Source organism: Brassica rapa, chromosome A08, assembly GCF_000309985.2.
Source record: "Brassica rapa cultivar Chiifu-401-42 chromosome A08, CAAS_Brap_v3.01, whole genome shotgun sequence".
NCBI lineage: Eukaryota > Viridiplantae > Streptophyta > Magnoliopsida > Brassicales > Brassicaceae > Brassica > Brassica rapa.
Genome location: NC_024802.2, coordinates 5,549,182 through 5,575,620, shown reverse-complemented (window position 1 = coordinate 5,575,620; position 26,439 = coordinate 5,549,182). Strand labels below are relative to the sequence as shown.

Genomic DNA, 26,439 nt, shown 5'->3' with positions numbered 1-26,439 from the left:
CGTGATGTTCCTCCGAGGAAAAACATGTTCCAAAGACCAGTATTACAGGCTGTGAACCACTTCAACGATTTGACGAGCCAGTTCTCCGGCACTCCTTTATTATTCCTTACAAAATAAGAGACTGTCATCTGCAAAGAGCAGATGAGATATCGATGGACAAGCTCTGGCTACTTTCATTCTGGTTAATTGTTTCCCTCTTTCTGCTTTGTTAATGCTTGTGATTAAAGCCTTGGTGCATATAATGAATAAATAAGGAGATAACGGATCTCCTTGACGTAAACCCCTAAGTGGGATTATGAAACCTCGTGGTTGACCATTTAATAAAATAAAACCTGATATTGAACCCATGATATACACTCCATCACTAGTTTGATCCAATGGGGATCAAAACCCATTTTGCGTAGTAAAGCCTGAATAAAGTTCCATTCCATCGTGTCATACACTTTACTCATGTCGGTTTTGGTTGTCGTATACTTTTCTTGACATGCTTTGTTGGTTCTCAAGCCATGGAACATTTTCTGAGCTATGAGAATATTATCCGATATCAACTTTCCTACCACGAATGTCGATTGGGTTTATGAAATAACTGTGGGGAGACAGATTTTCAATCTTTGACATGAGACCTTCGAAATGATTTTGTACCCTACATTACATAAGCTTATTGGCCGTAGTTTGGTCATTCTTCTAGGTCTTTTCGTCTTTGGAATCATAAAAATGTTGGTGATGTTTAATTTTGAGTCCATTTCTCCTTAGACCAGAAAATTATTCACCATCTCAACCAAATCTTTTTTAATTATATGCCAGGAATGTTAAAAAAAAAAGTTGTATCCCAGACTTGAAACCTTCTCTAAATACATCATAAACAAAGCATGTTGTACCTCATCCTCAATGCTATTCTTAACAGCTTTTGATGCATCTAAAAGTGAACATTTAAATATATGACTATTTACAATATTTAAATTATAAATTATTATATATGAAATAATTATATAAACATTTAAATATATAATTAAAATTAAAAATGTATACTATTAATGATCTAAAATAAATATATATGAACACATGTCATGAACAACTAAACTAAAAATTTGCATATTCATAATAATGTCATAAATGCTTCTGGAAAATACTCCATTTATAACCAATATTGCATTTATAAAAGAACTAAATCACGTTGATCTGCACAACCGCGCATGTGTTATTTATTTATTCTAACAAATAATCAATTTCTTCGTTTCATCACGAATGAACATGAGCAACAATCACAGACATGAATGAATTACTTGTCAGTGTTCAAGTGCCCAGAATTGAAACTTTCGCTCTCTAAATTATATCGCTCTATTTGCTATTAACTTGGATGTTATCATTTTTTTTTACAGTGTATCATGTATATAGATACCAAAATATGTCAGTGTAAAATAATCATATATGTTCAAGGAAAAAAACACATGTGTTCAACAAGAAAGACATGTATTCAATGAAGAATTACATATTTTCATTTATGGAATTTTTCCAGTAACCACTGGTTAACCATGGACGCAAACCGGCAATAATTAATAATCACAATATAAAATAAAATCGACTCAGATGATCAAACCCACATGTATCGCTTCTTAATTCTTGATTTTACCTCCAACGCAAAGGAAATGGTCATGGTTCCCTTCTCCCATTGATTGTCCTGCCTTTCTGGCAGCCTTCTCTTGCAGTGCTCTCGCATCTCTACACGACAAAAAAAGCATAAGAAAAAGAACAATCATCCTTAATACAACAAACAAGTAATAAAAATACAATCCCACATACCAAATAAATAAAAACCTAATTACTTTTTCTGAAATTAGACACAAATAAACTAAGTTATCAACAACAACAAAATAACACATTCTCAACAACTTGGCAGAGCTCCCAATGATTTTAAAGTCATAACGATATCACACACGATAGTTAACACAACCTTATCATGACTTCTCCTTCAAGACATCCAAATGGACCATGATACACCATAGATATTTACAAAATCACCCTCAATTTGCAGAGCTATTTTTTAATCTTCAAAATATTTTAAGTTTACCATGCTTATTGTTCCATAACCTAATCCGTGTGTTCGTTGACAAAAAAAAATCTGCGTGTTCTATCATCACAAAAAGGATAAATCCGATTTCACTTCCCGAAAAGTTAAAAAAAAGTATATCACTTCGAACCAAAACAATATTTTTTCCGTTCCACAAAAATAGACTTTTTAATATTTTTATACATATTAAGAAAACACATTAAATATATCATATTTTTCGTAATTTTCAGTTTTCAATAATTTTTAACCAATATTAATTCAATAAAATCAATTAATTTTTAAAAAATTTATAATTTTTTCATAGAAAACACAAAAAATATATCACTGTGAAACAAACTTCTAAAAAGTTCATCTTTAAGAACGAGAGTATAAAATATATATCTGATTAGCTAAACTGAAGTCTTGAGACAGAACTTTTGTATTAGTGTTGATACTCACAACCTAATTAATAATATAAAAAGAGGAATATGTGTCACCTTTCGCGGCGTTGTTCAGGGGTTAATCCATCGTTCTTAGGTTGCTTAGGCTTGTGATTACCCCTAGCTTGAGCTCTTTCACGGTCTCGTTCTCTCTGGTTGCCGCGTTAGCTTCAGTTAAAGCCAAACAAATGTCACGAATATATAATCTTCTCCTACTTTTGTTCTTTCATTCCGTTAAAAATAAAATTATATAAAAAGGTAACAAATTAAGAAAGTGAAACAGATCCAGAAAGGATATGAGCAATAGTAGATGAACAGACACAGAGACCAGACAAAACAGATTCCCTGGAAACGTATAGAAAAGAAAGAAAAAATCTAACAAAGAAAAACGAACAAAGTAATCAGTTGACGATGCACGTCTAGATCCGAAATCATAATGGTGAAAATGATTCACACTGAGGACATCGAAACAAAGTTTAACAATTAAAGAGAAAGCTACCTGAAGATAAGAGATATATGAGGAAACACGAAGGGAGACGATGAAAGTTTTCTTTATAGATGAAGAAAATGGTGGTGACATTGTCGAACAAAGCTTATAGCAATGAATCATAGAAGAGTCGAGAAGCTTGGAGATTCCCTTCTTTATTTTATTTTATCTTATTGTTATCTTGTCTGCACCAAATTATTGAACAAATGATTAAAGCTGTTGTATATTAATTTTTGAGTGAGAAAAAATATCATTGAATTTTAGATCTAAATATTTAATTTCTCTCTAGAGTTTCTCCGACTTAGAGAACATTTTGATAAAAATAATTAGGGTCCAGTGATCGGTGGCTCATTTATATCACTCATGGCTCTTTTTACCACTGGTTATAGGGATGGATGTTCGGATACCTATCCCGGTTCGGTTCGGATCTTTGCAGATTCAGTTCAGATTCAGATAAACTATTTAAATTATTTTAAAAAAAATTAAAATTCATTATATTATATGTTTAAAATTTCTCAAAATCTATAACCAAAATAATATATTACATATAAATTTGAATAAGATATGTCAAAATACATAAATTAACATGTAAATTGGTTGGTTTGAATATTTGGATAGAAAATCAATAGATATTTCAAGTATTTTTGGTGTTTTGAGTATATTTTAGATATTTTAAACATTTATTTTTGACTATTTGTATATATTTTTAAGTATTTTGAACAACTTATAAGTATCTTATATATATTGGATGTTTTTTATATACATTAAATCTAAAAATAATTAATATATGTAGGTGTATAATTCTATTTCGAATACATTCGGGTACCCGAAATACTTTGGTTCGGATCAAGTTTTGTTTTGGTTTTTTAGATATCAAAATTTTGAACCCGTTCGAATATTTAACCAATTTTGGTTTGGGTTTGATACTACTTTTTCGGATCGCATTCGGTTCGGTTCTTCTGATTCAGATTTTTTGCCCAGACCTAATTGGTTTTCTTGTATGTTCCATTTTGTTTTTTTTTTTTAATTAATGATCGTAATCGAATTTTAATTATGGTGTAACTGGATTTCTCTTTCCGTTACAGATCTTCTTTTCCGACGAGTCCAGACATAATATCATCTTTCGTGAATCTATTCTTTCTCGTTTTATTTTGATTTGATTTGGGTATTTTTCTCGGGTTGTGCTCAAATCCGTTTTCTACGGGTATATGAGTGAGTATCCCAAATGAAAAGAAAGATGGAGAAGTTGGATTTATCTTAAATGTTGTATGCGAAATTCAGTTGAGTTATAATGTTTTGCTTTGAAGATGATCCAATAAAGAGTTTTCCCTAGTCTTATATGTATTACCTTGTGCCAAATCACCAGAGATTGTTTGAGCCCCATATTGGAGCAGTGGTTAAGAAAAAAAAGGTGAATTTAGATAGTACAAATCTTGGTGACAACCACAGTGTTGAGAAAGACAAGAAAATCTGCCGGAGATTAGACGGTCATGAAGGTTACCGAAAGCACGAAGATTGATGGAGAATCTCGATCATTCCAGATACATGTCTCTTTGCAGAAACATGTTTTGTTTATAACATAAAGCCTACATGTATCCCATCTTGTAATTTGTGTTAATTTTAATATTTGTACTCTTATAAATTCTTTGGTTAGTAAAATATAATGTTGACAAAAAAAGATAAGAAAATATTTGTATAGAAAAGTAATTTTATTATATTTTGTGAGTAAAGTGACGTTGTTAGAAAGCATACTAAAGAATTTGATTTTTATTATTAATTTGTTCATAGAACATACACAAACGCTACAAGAATAGGTAAGAACTATGTTTTAACATTTTTTTATCATCTACTTTATAATATGTAATTTCCTCGTTAAAAAACTTATCATGAAAAATTTGAATATATAAAAACCATGACAAAAAAGTACAAGGGAGTTTTTCAAAACGAACTCATCTTTTCAAGTCAAACCCAAAACCAATCTTTTTATTTGTCATTACTATTCATCAATGAATTTTCTGTATTATCACTATGTTTTTGAATTATTTACAAAATTGCTATTATTATTTATTTATTTTATTAATTTCAAAATTCACACCATTTCTTCTTATTTACAATAATGCCATTATCATCAATTTTCCAACCATCATGAACTATCATTTTTTGAGCTCTTAAAGATCTTGTATTCAATTATCAACCACTTTTTTCTCATTCTAAACCAACAAATCTTCATTTCCTCTACATTTCCATCTAAAATAACTCTCATAACTTTCATTTTCATAAACACAAACTTCATATTTTCGAATTTCTTCATCAGTGAATCGTTAAAAGCGGTTCTTTTTTTCATATTTGGAGTTTGGACGATTGAGAAGGTTGGAAACGAGCTTTATACCAGAATAAGATAACTATTTACATGGTTTTCATCATCTTTCAAATCTGTGTCGAGATATTAGACTGTTTTGTATGTCTACGCCTATATGCAGACATACGATGCAGTCTACTTGTCAACGCACATGTCAGTTTTGCATTTAACCAAACAAAATTTTTTTTTTTGTACCGCAGACTTCTCTGGCGATCTTCGTCTTTATCTTTGACAACAAAAACAAAAAGTTAGGTAGACTTACTAAGACGTCTACGTAAAAGAGGTTAGTTATGCATTTGACCAAACTTTTGACTTTTTATTGTAGACTTCAACGCTGAGAAGTTTGCAAAAGGTCAGTTTTGCATTTGACCAAAACTTTAACTTCATTGATTCCTTAATAATTTGTTTTAATTATTGTAACTTTGTTACTATTTTGATATACAAAATTTTAGTATTTGACATTTATAAAGATTTGAATGTTGTACACATAATATGATTAAAACTTACTTTTATTGATCTTGATTTGGGATACAATTTTTGATACAAAATTACAACCTTAAAAACTCAGAAAAGCACTAGGAAGTTTTAGAGAGAAAGGAGAGTTTTAGAGAGAAAGGAGAGTTTTAGAGAGTGGAAGTTTAGAGAATGAAATCGCTTGTGCCCTCTTCCTTGATCATGAATGTGTATTTATAGGTAAAGGTTGCTTGAATAAGGTCTTGCAACGTGTCGTCTTCTAGTGGTGCCGATACTTGATTTAATACGTGTTGAGTCTTGAATGGTGCCGACAATTGATGTCAGAGACTGTTGTCGTTTTTATGCAGAAGTCTTCACATGGGTCCCATGCGGGCCCCGCCATTGTCGGCCGGGTTCTTTCTCAGAAATTCTTGCATAGCTTCTTCGCGAATCTTCTTATACAGATATACTCTGTATATTATTTTGTAGGTAGTAGTAATAAAATACAGAGAAGAAAATACATAAATAATGTACAGAGTCTACTAGAATATACTTGGAAAAATTAAAACCAAAATTTTAAATATAGACATATTTTCACGTTTTTTTTTGATTAAATATCAAATGGAACCTGGCCTAATGGGCTGCCGTAAGGATCTTCGGGTTGCGTACTGTCAACTTATTGGTTATCGTCGTCGGTATCATTATTTTCCCCCTCAAATTGCGCTAGCTTTTCGGCGAAAAGTTTCTTCATTTTTTCTTTTCTTGATGATTTCTGGGAAGAGGAAGAGGTAGTTGAACTTGTTGGACTTGATGTTGGTTTTTTTTTGCGGAGTTGGATTTGTTTGGGATAATTGAGTTGGGTTGAGAAGAGGTATGGATTTGGATATAGTTTGGATTACTGTTTTGGCTTGATTTGTAATTTGGTGGATATTGGCGAGGGATATATGTCGATGTTATATTTTTCCCACCATTTGACTCTGAATTCTCCGAGGAGAGAATAAGGCATGTCTTGAAGAGCGATAGCGAGGGTAAAATGCCATGAACATATCCATAGGATGCCCATGTCGATATGAAACCAGATTTTGTTTAGAGGCCCAACTGGTTGATCAAGTACGTGTTTCTTGTAGAATGGGTAGGAGGTCTTGAGCACTTCTTTGGGGTAGATTGGATCTGCTGGTCCGAACCAGTACCACCATTGGTTGAACCATCCTGGTATCGTCCTTGTGCAGTTTTGATCAAAACTGAAGAACCAAGAGTGGTCATAGGGTCTGAGTAAAAAATCTCGGAAAAGGCATTTTTGTAATCGGTATAGGTGTAGCCGTTGATATGATAGCCTGGGGTGAAAAAAGGTTTAGTTGTTTGATTATGGATAAAACCAAGGTCTTGGGTAGAACAGATTCGTAGGAATTTGCAGGTTGAATAGTTGATGAGGTTTGGGTTTGTCTTGTTTTTATAGTGGGTGTTTTCTACAGATTTAGAGTCTACTAGAATATACTCATAAAAGGATTGGTGTTTGGTTATGTTGTATGTTGGCCAGGGACTGTCTTCATAGAAGACTCGATTGATGAAGGTTTTGAGTTGAGTAAGCTTTATTGGTTTGGTGAATGGGGTCGTCATCAGGTGTTGCTTATGAGGTTTGGTGTAGTAGACTGGTTTAGTGTTTGGGGTACTGTTTGAAGTTGTGTTTGGGGTTGCTGTAGATGATTGTATTTCCTCCTTTGATGACTTTTCAGAGACAGCTTTTGAACAGGATAGAGGAGGATATTCAGCTAATGCTGAGTAAGGGTTTGGAGTTAAAGTCCTTCCTTGGAGATGTGGTTGGTTTTTGATATAATCTGATGCTGTCATAGGCTTTTCATTTTCTGGTCACTCATTTTGAATATCTTGTTGTTGTTGATTATCTGTTGATTTTCTCTGCAAATATTCTCTGTTAGAAAATCTGGTAAAAAAAATTTTCTCCTTTAATATATTGAATATCAAAATCAAAAACGGATAATATTGCTTACCATCTAGCAAATATTTGTTTTGATACTAGGTTTTTTACATCTTTTTGTAATATTTCTTTTACTGATTTGCAATCTATTCGCAATAAAAAAATTTGTTGATTAAGTCGTCTTGGAATTTTGAGATACAATTAACAATTGAGAGAACTTCCTTCTTAACTGTTGAATAATGCTTTTGTGGTCCTAACCAGACTCCTGAATGGAATCAAACTATAGATTCTTTTTTTGATCGTGGTAATTTTTTCTTAAAAATTCCTCCATAACCTATTTCTGAAGCATCAGTTTCAACTATCATGTCAGCTTCAGGATTTAGTATGGAAAGGCAAAGGAGGGTTTTAACCTTTTGCTTAACTTGTTTAACTAAAAGAGTATGTTGATTAGTCCATGGTTTTGGATTCTTTTGTAACCGTTGAAATAATGGTTGAATTGTTTTCCTAAGATTAGGTAAGAAGTCTGAAACATAGTTGAGACATCCTAAAAATCTTTGTAATTGGGTCTTTTCTCTTAATTCGTTAGGAAATTTATCTGTGAATTCAGTTGATCTTGAAATAGGTCTGATTGTTCCTTGACTATATTGAGGAATGCGTTTAAGTGACTAATGTGTTGGTCTATTGAAGTTGATTATACTAATACGTCATCTATGTAGACAATTGTAAATTTTGAATAATTATTGAATATATCATTCATTATATGTTGAAATTTCAGAAGGTGCGTTTTTAAGGCCAAAAGGCATTACATTCCATTCATAATGTCCAAATGGTACGGTGAATGCTGTTTTCTATTTATCTTTTTCGGCAATTTGTATTTGCCAAAAGCCACTTTTCATGTCAAATTTTGAATAAATTTTTGTATTATAAAGTCGTTTTAATAAATCTCTTTTTTAGGTATTGGATATCGTATCCATTGTAATACATCATTTAATGGTTTATAATTTATTACTAATCGTGGTACTCCACGCTCTTTTTCACTTTGATTATTTACATAAAAGGCCGAACAGCTCCAGGGAGATTTGGATGGCCTGATTAAATTTTTATCTAATAAATTTTTTATTTCTTTTTTACAGTGTTCTAATAATTCCTTATTCATTTGAATAGGTCGTGCTTTCGTTGGTATATTTCTTTCGTTAAAATCTTTTATATATGGGAGTTCAATTGTATGCTGTTTTCTTTCCCAAAAGGCATTTTGCAGTTCTAAGCAGATTTTGTTTAGTATATCATTTTCAATAGCTATTATCTTGCATATTATGTAAGGCATCTTAAGTTGTTCTTCTATTTTTTTGTATGCTATTTCAATTTGTAGATATTGTTTATGATTCTGTTTTCCTTTTATTAAATTAATGGTTTTTTGAATGGAATTTTGCTGTAAGTTTAGTATTTCTTTGGTTTTCATAGGTGATAAGAATTCAAACGATAATTTGTTCCTACTACTTTTGTAGTTACTCCTATTTTTGTTACTTTGAACGGATATATTTGAGTAAAAAATGGAGTTCGTAATATCACTTCTTGTGTTAAGTTTTTTACTAGAATAATTGATTTTCGAAGCAATATCCTTGGTTACATATTTTTGCACATGGTAATTTATATTGAAATTTTAAATTACTTCTGTTTGCTCCACTTAATCTTTCAATAGTTTTTTTCATAAAATGTAGTTGGTATAATTCCTTCGCGAATACAGTTGTAGTTAGCACCTGTATCCATTAATGCTATTATATTTATTTTGAAATCATGTCCCACGTGTAAGGTAATACTTGTATACCATTTTTGATAATTGATTTTATTAATTATTTGAAATTTAGTCTTCGGTAGGTCCAATTTGCTTATTTTCGTCACTTTCTAGATTTATATTACTTGTGGATGCTTGATTTAAACTACTTGTAGATGCTGGAGTAGTACTTTTTGCTTCGATTAATGATAATATAGCATATGTTTGCAATTGTTTTAATTCGTGTTGATTTACTATTAATTGTAATTCTTTAATCTGTGTCTTTAATTGCTTAACTTCATTTTGTAGTTCTCCTGTAGTTACTTGCTTAAATAAACTTTGTGTAGGGTATTTGTCAAATATTTTATTTAAACTAAAGGGTTGAAGGTTATATAATTGGTTTTCTCGGTATATTATATCTTTTAGTTTAGTTAAATATTCTTTCTTAATTTTTGGGTCGTCAATTTTATCAGTTATGTCTAGTAGAAATTGTTTATCAATATATTTTGTTATAACGTAATAATTTTACAATTGGATAGATTATCAGACAATTTTTGTGATTCTATTGAAGAATCACTAATATTTCCTATCTCATCTATAGAGTTATCACTACTCGATTCTTCTGATGTTTTTGATTATGATATTAATAGTTTAGTTAATTTTTCTTTTATATCTGGTTGATTTTGAAAAAATGTCATTTATCTTCTTTTTCATTTTACACACCGTGGATTTATGTCCAGGTCTTTTACAATTCCAGCATACTATCTTTTGTTTATTATTTGATTTGTGCTTATTAATCTTTGCATAGTATTGATTTGTTTATTTTTTATTAAATTTATTATTTTTATGAAAATACGTAGTTTTATTATGCCTATGCTTAGTCGTTTAATTCTTGACGGAGGGTTAAGTTGATTATAGCCATACTGATCACAAAATGATCCCATAATTATTTTAAATTTAAATTTATCATTTCGTTTTTTATCTTTACGTTCTTGACATATAGCTAATCCTTCTTTTTTTTATAAATGCAAATAATTGACTGTAAGTAATTTTATTCCAAGGGATTGGTTGTCCTCCTGAATACTCTTTTAATTTACTGATTATTCTTTCTATAAAGAAAGATGGTAATCCTGAGATAAACCGCTCTTTCCAAAATGCTTGATTATAATCGTTTCTTTAGAATATGTTAGTTATAAAAACATCTTTGTACCATTTAAAATCTCCTAATGTTGGACACCTTAAATTTGTTAATATAATTTTTTACTTTCTAATTCTTCTTTAGGATTTCCGATAAAATGCATTGTTAAAGTATGTATTAGTACTTCTACTGCATTTTGTACTTCTATATCATTCATAAATCCTTCTTCATCTTCTTGTTGTTTATTTCAACATGATTAATTATAGATTCTTGCGTAATTGCGTCTAATGATTTATCCCACCAATATCTTAATGCTCCAGTAAATCCAGCTATTAATAAAATACATGACTGTTGATCATTATTTCCTCTACCTTTGTAAGCCATTGTGGCCATTCCCATTTCTTGAAATAAATTCATCATTTCATATTATGATCATCTATCTATATTCCATTCGTATATACTTTCTTCAGAGTATTCTTTACTAGTATATTTGTGATATTCTTCATATAATAAATCAGGTGGTGTATTCCTAGGATAATATGATTTTCTTGATTTATTTTTTATTTGATTTATTTCTTGTATATTGTTTTCTGATTGTGAGGAGGTTTGGATAGATTCATTGTCATCTTCATCTATAGTGTTTATTCCTTTACCTTTATCTAACCTGTCTAATCTGGTCGAGATTGATTTTAAAATTTCGTTTTCAAGAAATTTGATTTGTCTTGTTATTGGTTTAAAAATTGGGTAGGTTGTTGATGAGAAAGGGTGTTGAGTATATTGGTCCACTTTTCCTTTTTCATTAATATTTATTTTATTATCAATGCTATCTATCTGTTTAGAAATTGTATGTAGTATTTGACTTTGATAATTGTTCTGTTGATAGATAGATTTAATATCTTGCATTAATATTGGTTCTTTATCATCTTTTTAGCTCCAGTTTTAAAGGGCGTAGCTAAAATTTGTCGGTTTAGAGAATTTATTTTTAAATCATTTAAAGGTGAATGAATTGCTCTAATTTTATTTCCATCCACTTGTTCCAATACTTGGCTTAATGATGTACTTGCATTAATCGTCCTGAATGGATAATTGATATTATGACCTATTGAATAAATTTCAAACCATATGAAAAATGGAATATTCATTTCTTTTAGTATCATACAATCATACCATTTTTCTCTATACTCTTTGGTCTATTGTTTAGAAAAAGTTTTAAAATACCAGCTTCGTTTTTCATCATCTTCTTTTGAATAAAAGTCTTATTTTATATATTGTTTATCAATTTCGTATTTTTTAGTTATAACATTAATTGATCTAAAATCTGATGGAGTAGGTGATGTTGGATACGCATCTTGATCTGGTTCTGGTAAAGGTGCTTTAAATCTTATCGGTTCATCTTGTTTAGTATTTTGATTTACACTTTCTGTTTCTGAATTTATACTGGATTGACCCGTACGATATTCAGAAAAAGAGGCTCTTGAATGGTATGAACTTATTCTAGGTGGAAGTGGATCCCAATAATATCCAAACCTTACTAATATTTTTTCCATCTTTCTGTTCAATTATTTTGGATATATTCTTTTGTTCAAAATTTCTAGGAGGTTGAGTAATTTCAATTTTCCATTGATCTGGAATAGTTATTTCATCCCATTTTAGTTGCTTTGGTGTGTATGTAGCTGTTGGTGTATCTTTACTATGGACTGCTAGAATTGTTGTTTCTCCTTTATCATCTTGTAATAGACATCTTGGGTTAAATTCAGTTGTTGATTGCTTAAAATAAACTCGATAGAGTAGTAGATATCCATGTTGTTTGGTAATTTAAGTTAAAGTATTGAGTATGGTTGGGTCATGCAAGCTTATTTGAAAGTTAGGAGCACAATTAAAATATACTGCCCCATCCCCTAGACTATATTTGCAAAGTAATTTTGCCACATTTTCTCTCTACAATCATTTTTACAAAACAATCATTTTTACAAAAAAAATGATGACATGGCTAACAAGATTGATGACATGGTTTATAGTTAATATGACATGAACAATCACATTTATTACTGACATATATTTTTGGTAAACTTTATAGAATATGGCAATAACTAACACATTACATTTAATGTTAATTTATATTTTTGGTAAACTTCTTAAAATATGGTAATAATTCATAAATCATCACTAAAATAAATATATTGAAATATGCATTATAAATTTCGAAATAGATTATTTAATTGTATTTTTATAATAATACAATTTTTATTACTAATATTTTCAAAATTTTCTACATCTTTTTAAAAAAATTAATAAATTGTTAATCGTAATTTCATTAGTTTCTTTTAGATATCTACAAATTTTATAAATATTGTTTGGTTATAATTTTTAATAACTATACAATTTTTATATGATTTTTTAGTAATTTTATACTAGTTGATTTAATATATTTAACCAAAATAAATAGATAAAAATTTATCTAAGATTCGAATTTTAAATATATTACATATATATTATTAAATGTAATTTTAAATAAACAAAATTATTTTCTTAATTTTATGCTTAAAATCAACTTTATATTAAACATTAGTAAAAAGAGACAATGTGTGGAATATCCCTAATTAAGGTCCAAATTTGCTGAATGCCCATAATTGTGGATAACCCAAAAAGGAGTAACTTTTTGACACTGTGCAGACGAAAATGCCCTTATGCTTTGTCGAAAACAAGTAACTCTAGATCTATCAGTTAAATATTTACATAGCAGATAACAATTTACATACCAACTAACATATCCACTAATAATTTCAGTATCATCTAACAATCTATGTATCAAACAAATGTATCGACTAACAAATCATATATCAGTTAATGAAACTATTAACAATTAATTAGTTATCTATTAAATAGCTCTAAATCTATTTGTAACAGCTAACATTTCACGTATCGATTAAGAACCCGTTAAAATCTAAATAATAGCAGGTAAGTAATAAATTACCTACTAACGTATATATTATCTAAAAGTTGATCGTGATTCGAAATTGGAAACATTGGAATTGGGGTGAGATAATAAGATTAGCATTATGGGTGTCAAAAGAATCAGAATAAAAAAATAAAGATTTGTGTTGAATTAGAAGATCATTTGAAGAATTTGTACGAAAGATAAAGAGATTAGAACACATAAAAGGGAGAAGAGATAGAGATAGAGATAAGGGTATTATAGTCACTAAAAATATTAAAAAGAAACAAGGTTATATGGCAAATTACATGGGTTTCTAGGTGCATCTACGCCAATTACTCTAGTAAAAAATAATAAAATATATAATATTAATAAATTTCATTTTAAATATAATTTAACTTTTAAAAAATTTATCACTGCACATGGTACAAGAAAACACCTAGTTGCATAAATTTGATTGTACAGCTCCTAGAAGAGAATTTTAAGAGAGTTTTATCTCTTACTAACATTAATATTGGTGAGTCTATTCATGTTCTTGATAGGGGTTTTATAGCAATTTGGATTAGGCCAAAATAGATGTAACTAAATCCTTTTTTGTCTATATTTATCCAAAGCTAAAGAAGATAATAAATTGATTTCTTCAAATTCATTTTGTAGAGACAAAGTTTGTTCATGTTCTTTAATTGAATAAGCTGTTTTAAAATCAAAAGTTCCTATTTGATATATATGTTCTGGATTAATATGCGGTAAATGATCTTTTGATATTTCTTGATTAAACGTTGTTATTTTTGACATTTCTCTTGAGTTAATTGTTGAATTTGAAGACGTTGATGCAATTTTTGATTTAAAAAGTTTCCTAAACAAAGACGCCATGATTTAATCTAGGTTTAAACTCATTATAGAAGAGATACTAACCGGGTCTAATTGGACACATTTGGGTTTATCAACAGTCTTACTGCCTTCTCTGGACTTGCTGCCTGGAACACCTACATCAACAGTGTTTCTTTAGATGGTAAGGATCTTATCTTGACAAGTTTAAATCAGATTAATACACAGAAATCTTATTTCTAAAACTTTTTAAACAAATTGCATCGTTTGAATAATCGTTTTGGCGCTCTGATACCATTTATTTTTATTGATTCCTTAATAATTTGTTTTAATTATTGTAACTTTGTTACTATCTATATATATATAAATATGTTCGATTCTCTCATGTGATGCTACGTCATCAAGTTGTGCGTTATGGGAGTGACACGTGTCCCATTTTATATTTGGGGCCAAAATAAAGCAAATATTTAGAGAAATGTTTCTCTCCTTTTCAGCCCGCCACGTCATTAAGTCGTGGAAGGAGAGTGGGACACGTGTCCACCCTCTTTGAGTTTCGTTGCTTTTTGTGTGGCTTCATTTTGGGCTTTACGGGTTTAATTGTAGTGGCACACGACATTCGTTAAGTGCCCAATTGAAATTGATAGCCACGCTCTTCGTCTTCAAGAAATTGCGACTCCATTTCTAGGATTTATTTTGTTCTTCAGCCTCTGATTTGTTAAACCGATTAGTGGAGTTTCAAGAGTGTTATGTGAGACAAATATTCACGGCCAATTGCAGGTGCGAGCCCGTTCATGTCGATTCATATGGATTTCTTCACGCCTGCAAAAGTTAACTTGAACCGTTACAGAGTGCATTCAAACATTGCCATTAACGACATTCTTAACTCCTTCTACCATGATTCCTCATTCAATGCATCTTCTCTTTCTATCAGTCGGTGAATCTCATTTATAAAAAGGTTAGTCTGGAACCCGTGAACATCATCTTTTTATTCTTCACAACCCTAAAATCTTCGTTTAAGCAGAATGCGAACTCTTATGTCCTCCTTTCTGACTTGAAAGCCTGGCGCTGTAGCACCACCGTCCAAGTCCGTATACTCAGATTTTGGGCGGCAATGAATGTTAAAAAGAGACGGCGAGCTTATGGGCTTCGATATGCTCCTCCTCGACAGAAAGGTATTTCCATGGATTTAACAATCAAACCCTATATTTTTGCGTAGATATTTAAGCTTCGCAAATGACGATAATATAAAACAATTGATTATAGGTTTTAGAGGAAGTTTTCATGAAGGATCGACTCACGGGGCGTTGGCTTTTGTTTTGTCGTCTTCAGAGACTCCAATATCACTCAGGGAGTCATTCTGCACTAACATGATTTATGGCAAATATGTACGTTTGACAATCTACGGATGATTCCATGATTTTTGCTTTTAAAAAAGACTTCATTTTTGTTTCAGTGAAGAGAAAGAGCATACATATATGTTTAAAAAATAGATCAACATGTGTTGCCCAAAGTTGATTGCTTTAGTGTCTTCTATAGTGCTTTGTCTCTGTTGGTTCTTGCAGCAGCTTCTTTGTAGTTTTATCTATCATTTATGTAGTAGTTTCTCAAACGTTTTTAGACTTTAACTGCAATAGACAACGAATGTTACACTGTACAACTAACTCTGAATCTGGTGGTTCTAATTTGTTACATTTCTGCCAGTTCATGATTTTAGATTCGTTATGCAATAATGGTACTATTATGGCAAGTATGTAATGTTATTGTTAATCTTACTTGTGTGTGCAAGCAGAAGCGAATAAGGCAGTTTAAAGAGATGATGGCACATCACTGAACAAAAGTAACAGTGGCCTCCAGGGATCCCCAGGTCCAGCACACTCGAAAAACTATTTATGGGAGGGTTGGCATCATCAGTGATAGATACTGATTTCAAGAAGTACTTGGCTCTGTTTGGGATTATGATTGATCTTGTGGTGATGTATGACCACAAAATTTAGCGTCGGAGAGGCTTTGGCTTTGTTACATACAACACAGAGGCTGTAGCTTGCAGAGGACGTTCCATGATCTTGATGGTAATACGGAAGAGTTCAAAGTGGCTGTCCCTAAGGCAACGTCTCCCAACCCAAACCAGACATTAGCAGCTTAAATAACTTCGAGATTACCAGGATGAGTATGTTTCTCAACAACTACATATATTTAACATGAGCCCAAACTCAGCCCATGGAGCAAAACTTGACGTTAGGTACAGTCCAGCAATGAGTTTCGGCAGCAGCTTCTCTCCTTGTGGCCACTTTTCGAGAACAAGCTGAATTTTATCGAGGGAACCCATAATCAGAGTTATATTAGTAGATCCATTGAGTTTTTGGAAGGCTGTTTAGCCCCATAAATAATGCAAGTCTTAGCAGTACGGTTGCTAAGGGAATGGTTCTGTTAACAAAAATTAACTATAGGTAAATAATGGTGGTATGAGTTACTTACCAAAAGCTGAATTAAATGGAGGGTTCAATGTGAACTATGGAGGAGGAAGCATAGGAGAGAAGTCGAGAACAGTTGGTGAAAGTATTAATTATGGTAGAAGCAATGAAATGGGTCTAAGATCTACGAGAGGAGGAGTTGTTCATAAGAGCTGCTCAGGTTGGGGAATGTCGAGTGGGGGAGGCAAACGCCGTTTTGGATACATGAGCAACACAGAGGTAAGGTCTAAAGACAGCATTTGCTCTTTATGATTGAAACAACGTGTTGGTCTGTGCAGCCTACAGGGATCCTCCCTCCCAAAATTCCATCGATTACTCATCCTCATCGCATGGAAAGCCTCCATATACCTCCTCTGGACTGAACGCAACAACCGTCTCCATCGGCAGCAGTTTCGGTCAACTGCGTCTCTCGAGAGGCAAGCCGACTTGCTCATCAGAAACCGCATCTCAGGCTTCCGAGACGAAAACCCCCGACTCTCCTCCACAATGCTCCAGCTTTGGTTTGATCGATGATCTTCTCTCGGTGTGACTCTCTGTTTTTCTCCGTCACTAACTACCTCTTCATTTTCGGTTCAATTGCAATTCGATTAGGGCTAGGCCCATAGATCCTTTTTGGTTACTATCTTTCTGTATTGGGTTCAAACCCAAAACAATTGCCTTAGAGGCCATTTAGTTTATAAAAGTAAAGCCCTTTCTCAAAAAAAAAAACAACGTGTTGGAATACTAATGAACTGTATTGTTGCAGGAATTGCTTCTAGCTTCAAGATTTGACATTTCTACGCATACGGACATGAAATGATTTTGGAGTGAGTTTTAGAGATAATTTTTTGAATCCCATAATTTTTAATATTTGAACTTCTTTGTTTTTTTTTTGTTTAGTCTCCAGCTTGGATTTTTTAAAATGACAAGTACAGAATGGCACTTTGTATTTTCAATTTGGGTTGAGAAAATAGAAATAAGACATTTGAGGGAGCATGTTAAAGTTGCATAACTAAAATAGTGTTTGTTCCATTTAAATCATCTCTAATATCAAATCTTATTTTTAAGATTTGCACAAAATGTTATTCTCCAATACCAGAACATAAAATCTAAATTTTTGATTGGTAACCTATGGAATAGTAGACTTGCGCTTAACAAAATTAGTAGTATACGGAAAAAAGTATAAAAATGCAGTTCTTTTGCTGACAAAAAGATTTAATTGAGTTTTCTGAAAAAATGAAATTTATAAATATTAAACACAAATAGATATGTATTACAAACAGTGTTGATGTTATATTATAATAAATAGGCACTAATTCATGAATTATATACAAAATATTAAATTACTAAATATAATTAATTTTTAGTCTTTTCATATATGATCATTTTATAATTTTAAAAGATATTAACCTTTTGTTATTTATATGAAGGTTATGAACTAAAACTGATTGAATTTAAGATTTTTTACATGTGAGATATTAAATTACAAGGACAAAAATATTAAATTAAAATAATAATATTTGTAAAATATAAATTAGCTCAGCATATGAATTAATTTAAAATACAATAGAGTTTGGCATCAAATTGGCCAATATTTTTGTCCTTCACTGATTTTTTCCTACACGACTTCACACTATTAATGATGATTAAGAGTTTAATTATATAAAAATGGTGAACAAAAGGGTCGAGAAGCTTTGAAAACTCTTTCTCAATAGTCAAAATAAATTGAGATTTTTTTTGATAGTAACATTGCATTAAGCATAAGTATCTTCCATATAATGTTCTAAAAAATCAAAAAAAAAAAGGTTGAAAGATTAAAAAAGGAAGATACAAAAAGAAACCGATAAGAATATCCAAACATTGAAGCAATTATTAAATGTCAATTATACCCAAACCACATGTAATTTAAATACCAAAACTATCGGTGACATCAAATGTGAGAAAGATTTAACCAAACCCTTTAGGCTACTGTAAAAATCACCTTGGACACAACATGAAGATAATCAATTGTGGAAGATTTTGTGTAATTACTCTCTCTGTAGACAATAATTAAATCAGGTTTCAACCATGTGTAACAAACATTAACAAACAAGCGACCGTGCAACCTAAAAACATGATTATCCCTAAAAAATTTAGAGGGTTTCTTAATTTTTTTTGGTCTAATTAAAAAAAAATAAAAAATCACTAATCGCGCATCGCCACATGTTAATAAGACCCGCGAACAGTACAGAAAACCCACTTAACTCGATCAGATAAGTCCTTTGTGATTGGTTTTTGCCATTTCTGTGGGCCTAATGAGCTTAGAAACTCCATTATCACATGCGATAATTGTGGTCTAATGCCTACCCATTAGCGATGAAACATTAGCCGGTCATTCTATATAATACTATCAGGCCTAAAACACTATTAGGTACGGTTCAGTCATTAGATAGGCTCATACCTAAATCCAGAGAAATCCCAAATCATTTTAATAAACAAGAGTAATGGGTCACGAAGTCTTAATGCTGACAAAAAATATTATTATATAAATATTTTTCGCACATGTTTAAAATACATTAACCTAACTAAGCAGATAAAATTTAACTAATATTTAGTATCATCAAGTTAATTTGTTTTGGACAGCAGAATTCAGAAACAACTATTGTAAAGAAGCAATATATATCTTATCACATACAAATCATTTTAATAAACAAGAGTAATGGGTCACGAAGTCTTAATGCTGACAAAAAATATTATTATGTAAATATTTTTCGCACATGTTTAAAATACATTAACCTAACTAAACAGATAAAATTTAACTAACATTTAGTATCATCAAGTTAATTTGTTTTGGACAGCAGAATTCAGAAACAACTATTGTAAAGAAGCAATATATATCTTATCACATATAATATTTCTTTTTTTAAAACTTTTTAAAAATACAAAAATTATTATCATACACATCTTTTGTAAATGAAAATCTAAAACACAAACCACAAAATTATACAAAAAATAATAACCTAGATCACAAGTAAAATATATCTCGCCCGTAGGGCGGGCTGATCCTATTATATATATATAAATATGTTCGCTTCTCTCCTGTGATGCCACGTCATCAAGTCGTGCGTTATGGGAGGCTGAAAATAAATGAATGCAATCAGGGATAATTGAACCCAGCACCTCCAGCAATGATAATTTCTCTTAGAACCACTAGGCTAAAATCACTTTTTATAAATATGTGGCCGCGAAAATACTTATTAACGTGTCGGCTGAAATCCCATGCTTCTTCTGCGTGTGGCCAGAGCCGGCACTGAACTGACGTCAAGATGAAGATCGTGAAATTAAAAACTTTGCTCCAAACAGTTTTGCAATGTTTCCAATTTTTATAACTTGATGCATATAATATATATCAAAATACATTTGTAGTACACGCTTTTATTAGTTTTGCTTTTAAAAGAAGGTATTTGTAGTTATAAATGTTTTGTGCCAGTGAAATAATGGTTGAAAAACTTCTATACATATGTCATTTTAAAATAACACTCAACTTCTATATATAGTTAATACATATGTCCATGTTATATTTTAGACTAAATATTTTCTCTTTTAAAAATATAGAAAACAGTTTTTTAGTCTATAAGCAAATGTTGTAGAGCAAGTATGCATTATACAAAATAATATATATTTAAAATCCATACGCAAAAACATAAAAGTTGTTATAGGCCTCTTTCTGATACATACACACTCCACTATGAATAAAAATTAAAAAAAAAAACAGTATTATCATCAAACTTTATCACAAATCCACATTTGTACATCTATAATTATGAGTTGGACAATTAGTTAATTTGATACAATACCAAAGCAAGAATAATCGAAAAACAATTATACCAACGCATACTAATAAGTAACACATAACAGAACCAAATTTTTGAATCTTAAAACAAATTTCAACTCGAGCATTTAGTGAATATCAAATTAATATTCCGCCCGTAGGGCGAACCAGCCCTAGTTTTGATATACAAAATTTTAGTATTTGATATTTATAAAGATTTGAATGTTGTACACTGAATATGATTAAAACCGACTTCTATTGATCTTCATTTGGGATACAATTTTACAAAATTACAAGCTTAAATACTCAGAAAAACACAGGAAATTTTTAGAAAGAAGGGAGAGTTTTAGAGAGTGGAAGTTTAAAGAGTGAAATCACTCGTGCCCCCTTCCTTGATTATAAATGCATATTTATAGGCAAAGGTTGCTTGAATAAGGTCTTGCAACGTGTCATCTTCTAGTAATGCCGACACTTGATTTAATACGTATTGAGTCTTGAGTGGTGCCGACAATTGCTATCAGAGACTGTTGTCGTTTTTATGCAGAAGTCTTCATGTGGATCTCATGCGGGCCTCGCCATTGTCGGCCGGATTCTTTCTCGGAAATTCTTGCATAGCTTCTTCGCGAGTCTTCTTATACATATATACTATAAGAAGACTCAACACGTATTAAATCAAGTGTCGGCACCACTAGAAGACGACACGTTGCAAGACCTTATTCAAGCAACTTTTGCCTATAAATACATATTCATGATCAATGAAGGGGACACGAGCAATTTCACTCTCTAAACTTCCACTCTCTAAAACTCTCTCATCTCTCTAAAACTTCCTAATGTTTTTTTGAGTTTTTAAGCTTGTAATTTTGTATCAAAAATTGTATCCCAAATCAAAGTCAATAAAAATAAGTTTTAATCATATTATGTGCAAGAAACTATTAAGGTAGTAATCGAACCACCAAAACCCTCACCAGAACAAAGATCCAAAGGTACTGAAGAAGATGAACATGTTTTGGGTAGAAACATGCCACAGGGTGAAGCTGAGTCTCTGGTGACCAAAGAAGACACAGAGCAAGAGGATAAAGAACAAGAGAAAACAGACAAGTCTGACGTTCCAATAGATCTTGCAGTGAAGGTAGATAGAGAGGAGCTGATGGATGAGAAGAAAGAAGCAGGTCAAGCTGCTGGAGCGCAGAGTTTGGAGAGAAGTCTAGCATTGAATGAGTCAGAGGCAGAGGAAACCCCAGTTGTAAAGCATGCGGATGTCGAATCAGGTGAGCAGATGGAGAAGCCATCTCTTGAGTCTCCTTCTAAAGTATCAGAGGAAACAAAAAAAACCTTAGATGAGAAGATCAAAGAAAAACCAGAAGAAGAAAAAGAAGTAGCACCACATCAAGAAGACCTAGAGGAAGGTTCTTATGGATCAGAGACAGTTCCAGTACCAGAAAGTATTGAGGTTAAAGAAAAAGAACAAAAAGAAAGGATTCTTGATCTGGCTCCTTTGCAAGATGAAGAAGTTAAATCTGATGAGGTTATACAAGTTTCATCTGCATCACCTGAAGGAGAGACACTTGTTGAAGCCAAAAAGATTGAAATAATAAAAGCCAATGAGGAAGAAGAAAAAGAAGTACCAGACAAGATCCAAAGCATTCTTGAGACTGTCAAATCTTATGAAGAAAATACAGTTCATGAATCTATAAGCTTGAACGGTGATTCAGACCCAGTGAAATCAATTAAAAACTCAGATGACGCAGAGCAAGCCTCACATGAGGTGACTGGAGACAGAGAAAAGGAAGAGGACATCCCCATCCATAAAGCACAAGAGGTTTTGTCTTGTTTGCTAAAAGCTAATGATCATATTTGAGAAAGACAACTTTATTGTAACATTATTACATCTTTTTTCTGTGCAGATGCAAGAAAGTCTTACGGTTGTCAAAACACCGACAATTCAGGGTGAGGACTTTGAATGTCACGAATATATAATCTTCTCCTACTTTTGTTCTTTCATTCCGTTAAAAATAAAATTATATAAAAAGGTGACAAATGAAAAAAGTGAAACAGATCCAGACAAAACAGATTCCCTGGAAACGTATAGAAAAGAGAAAAAAAATCCAACAAAGGAAAACGAACAAAGTAATCAGTTGACGGTGCAAGTCTAGATCCGAAATCATAATGGTGAAAACGATTCACACTGAGGACATCGAAAAAAAGTTTAACAATTAAAGAGAAAGCTACCTGAAGATAAGAGATATATGAGGAGATGCGAAGGGAGACGATGAAAGTTTTCTTTATAGATAAAGAAAATGGTGGTGACATTGTCGAACAAAGCTTATAGTAATGAATCATAGAAGAGTCGAGAAGCTTGGAGATTCCCTTCTTTATTTTATTTGATTTTATTTTATTTTATCTTATAGTTATCTTGTCTGCACCAAATTATTGAACAAATGATTAAAGGTATTGTATATGTTAAAGATAATGTTTGTGATTATCTATTTAGAAGATAAAGAGTATGACTGTATTGTATTTATGGCCTAAGAAAAGTGGAATAATAAATATTAACGCTGGATTACTCTCTTTTTACACCAGTCAAGTGAAATTTTTTTTTGTTGTTTTACTCTGTCAACTGTTTAATTTGAGATATAAATACTTAATTTTTCACTCATGGTTTTTGGAGAATAATGAGTTACGCTAACTTCTGTTCATTTTTTTTTGTCTTTTAGTACTTTATTTACTCTGTCAGTTTTATTCTGAATTTTTCTATTTTTATTACTCCAAATTACTCTATTGGGTGCCAGTCACACTCAAAGTATATCTTTTTCTTTTGTCTTATTAGTCAAAGTTGGTTTTTGACTGATATTTATAACCGACGATGTTATATTTTAATATTTTTCTGTCACTATAAATATGTAAGTATCCTCTTGTTTATTAATAGAACATCAGAAGTGAAAAAGCTACTCTCTCTCTTACAAAATTCTCTCTCTCGTTGTTTCCTTTTAGAAACACAAAAACCCAGAACATTATAAATTCATATTACATCTCTCTCTCTCCATCGCTGTCCACTCAACTTTTAATATAAGCCATTCAATATAAAGCCACATATTTCCAACTGGTTTATAACACGTTATCAGCACGAAGCTCTGACCAACTGAACACGAGCTTTCATTTACCGGTGAAGTCATCAATCCGGAAGCTCTAACCAACCGAAGCTCCAAAAGTTCTTAAACCAGCCGAGAAAATACCAAACTTTGAAACTATGGATGGAGATTTGTGTTTGGCAGATAGTGCGTCAATGCACAAGATAATTAAATATAAGAAATATTTTTCCAGTCTCAAAATAAGAGATTACGCTGGAAGCGTAAGTACAATATCTAGTAATGCAAAGATTATTATGGACTCAGGAAGAGCGAAGTTTTTAATTCTAGGAGAAACGATATTTGAAATAAGTAATGCATTGTATTCCCCCAAGTTTCATAAAAACTTGTTAAGTTTTAAGGATATCCAAAAAAATGGATATCATATTGAGACTATGAGTAACGATGCCATTGAATTTCTTTGCATTAAGTCCGAGAGGAAACATATACTTGAAGAGTGAAGAATGTTATTCTTTGGACTATATTGTACGAAAATAACCATGACTAAGTCCTATGCCGTGGTAAACATGAAGTTTACTGATACATTTAAAATATGGCATGAAAGGCTAGGACATCCTGGTTCAGACATTATGAGAAAGACAGTGCAAAATTCAAATGGCCATCCGTTGAAAAACGGAAAAATTTTACAAACAGACGAGTTTACATGTAATGCATGTTCTCAAGAAAAGCTTATAACTCGGCCATCACCAGCAAAAGTAGGCAATGAATCACCAATGTTTTTGGAAAGAATACATGGTGATATATGTGGGCTGATCCACCCACCGTGCGGGCCGTTTAAGTATTTCATGGTATTGATTTACGCATGTAGTAGATGGTCAAATGTGTCTCTTTTGACGACACAAAATACGGCTTTCGCAAAGTTTATTGTCAAGATAATAAAGCTAAGAACGCAGTTCTCAGAATATGCCATTAAGAAAGTAAAGCTTGATAATGCTGGTGAATTTACATCGCAAGCCTTTGATGATTATTGTATGTCAATGGGGATTGATGTGGAGCATCCAGTTCCCCATGTGCATACACAAAATGGCATGGCTGAGTCATTGATAAAACTGTTGCAGTTGATTGCAAGGCCGTTAGTCTTGAGAACAAAGCTCCCAATTTCAATATGGGGCCATGCTATATTGCATGCGGCTGCACTGGTTTGGTTAAGACCAAGTGCATATCATAAGTACTCCCCATTACAATTGGCATCTGGGCAAGAGCTAGATGTATCCCATCTCCGTGTATTTGGGTGTGCGGTCTATGTTCTGATAGCTCCGCCACAAAGAAGAAAAATGGGCCCACAAAAGAGATTGGGAATATATGTGGGTTATACGTCACCAAGTATAATAAGATAAAAGATGTTGATGGAATGTTCTTCTTTTCTGTGTCCAAAGAGATCGATAATAAAGATGATGATCCCGATCCAAGATCCATTTTGGAATGTCAAAAAAAAACATGATTGGGAGGAGTGGAAGAAGGCCATTCAAATTGAATTACTCTCCCTATATAAAAGAAATGTCTTTGGACCTATAGTCATAACGCCTGAAAATATAAATCCTATTGGGTATACGTGGGTATTCGTGAGAAAAATAAATGAGAAAAATGAAGTAACACGATATAAAGCCCGATTAGTTGCCCAAGGTTTTTCTCAGAGACCGGGAATTGATTATGAGGAAACTTATTCCCCGGTAATGGATGCAATTATATTTAGATTTTTGATAAGCCTAACGGCGTCTAAAAATCTTGAGATGCATCTCATGGACGTTGTGACTGCATATTTGTATGGATCGTTGGATAACGATATATATATGAAGCTCCCTGAGGGATTGAAAATGCCTGAAGCATTGAAAGAAAAATACAGGAAGATTTGTTCGGTCAAGTTACAGCGATCACTATATGGATTAAAGCAATCCGGATGCATGTGGTACAATCGCTTAAGTGAATATCTTTCGAATAAAGGATATGTGAATAATGCGATATGTTCATGCGTTTTTAAAAAGAAATCGTCATCTGGCTTTGTGATCATTGCTATATATGTAGTTGACCTGAACATAATTGGAATTCAAAATGAGGTTGATGATGCTCGAACTCATATGAAAGAGGAGTTAGAAATGAAAGATCTCGGCAAGACAAGATTTTGTCTTGGGCTCCAGATAGAGCATCTCCGAGAAGGGATATTTGTGCATCAATCAAACTATACAAAAAGGTTATTAAAACGCTATCGTATAGACAAAGCGACTCCTTTAAGTACTCCAATGATTGCTCTCAATGTTGAGTGATCCTTTTAGGTCCTGCAAAGATAGCGAGAAGATATTAGGTTCAGAAGAACCTTATATGAGTGCTATCGGTGGGCTGTTATATCTTGGAAACTGTACCAGACCAGATATAACTTTTGCTACTATTCTACTGGTGAGATATAGTTCTGCTCCTACTCGCAGGCACTAGGACGGAATAAAGCACTTATTCTGTTACCTTCAAGGTACATTTGATTTAGGGTTAATGTATTTTTTTAGAAAATCCGAGTTTGGTATGGTTGGTTTTGCAGATGCAGGATATTTATCAGATCCTCATAAGGCTCGATCACAAACCGGCTATGTTTTTACAATTGGTGGAACCACGATCTCTTGGCGGTCTCAGAAACAAACTCTGGTTGCGACAT

At 32.1% G+C, this 26,439-nt stretch overlaps 1 protein-coding gene and 1 long non-coding RNA gene across 2 annotated transcripts; one reads left to right on the top strand and one right to left on the bottom strand.

Moving 5' to 3' along the window:
- Positions 1-1,394: 1,394 nt before the first annotated feature.
- Positions 1,395-26,439, bottom strand: LOC103833349. The gene is made up of 5 exons (XM_033278024.1): positions 26,384-26,439; positions 22,882-22,932; positions 2,786-2,832; positions 2,545-2,650; positions 1,395-1,719 (listed from the first exon to the last, which is right to left on the bottom strand). Exons 1-5 carry the CDS (start codon positions 26,437-26,439, stop codon positions 1,614-1,616), a joined length of 366 nt encoding a protein of 121 aa, XP_033133915.1. The 3' UTR covers positions 1,395-1,613.
- Positions 14,556-18,793, top strand: LOC103833348. Its single transcript, XR_004450012.1, has 2 exons — positions 14,556-15,563; positions 15,655-18,793. It is a non-coding gene; the product is annotated as an uncharacterized LOC103833348 (long non-coding RNA).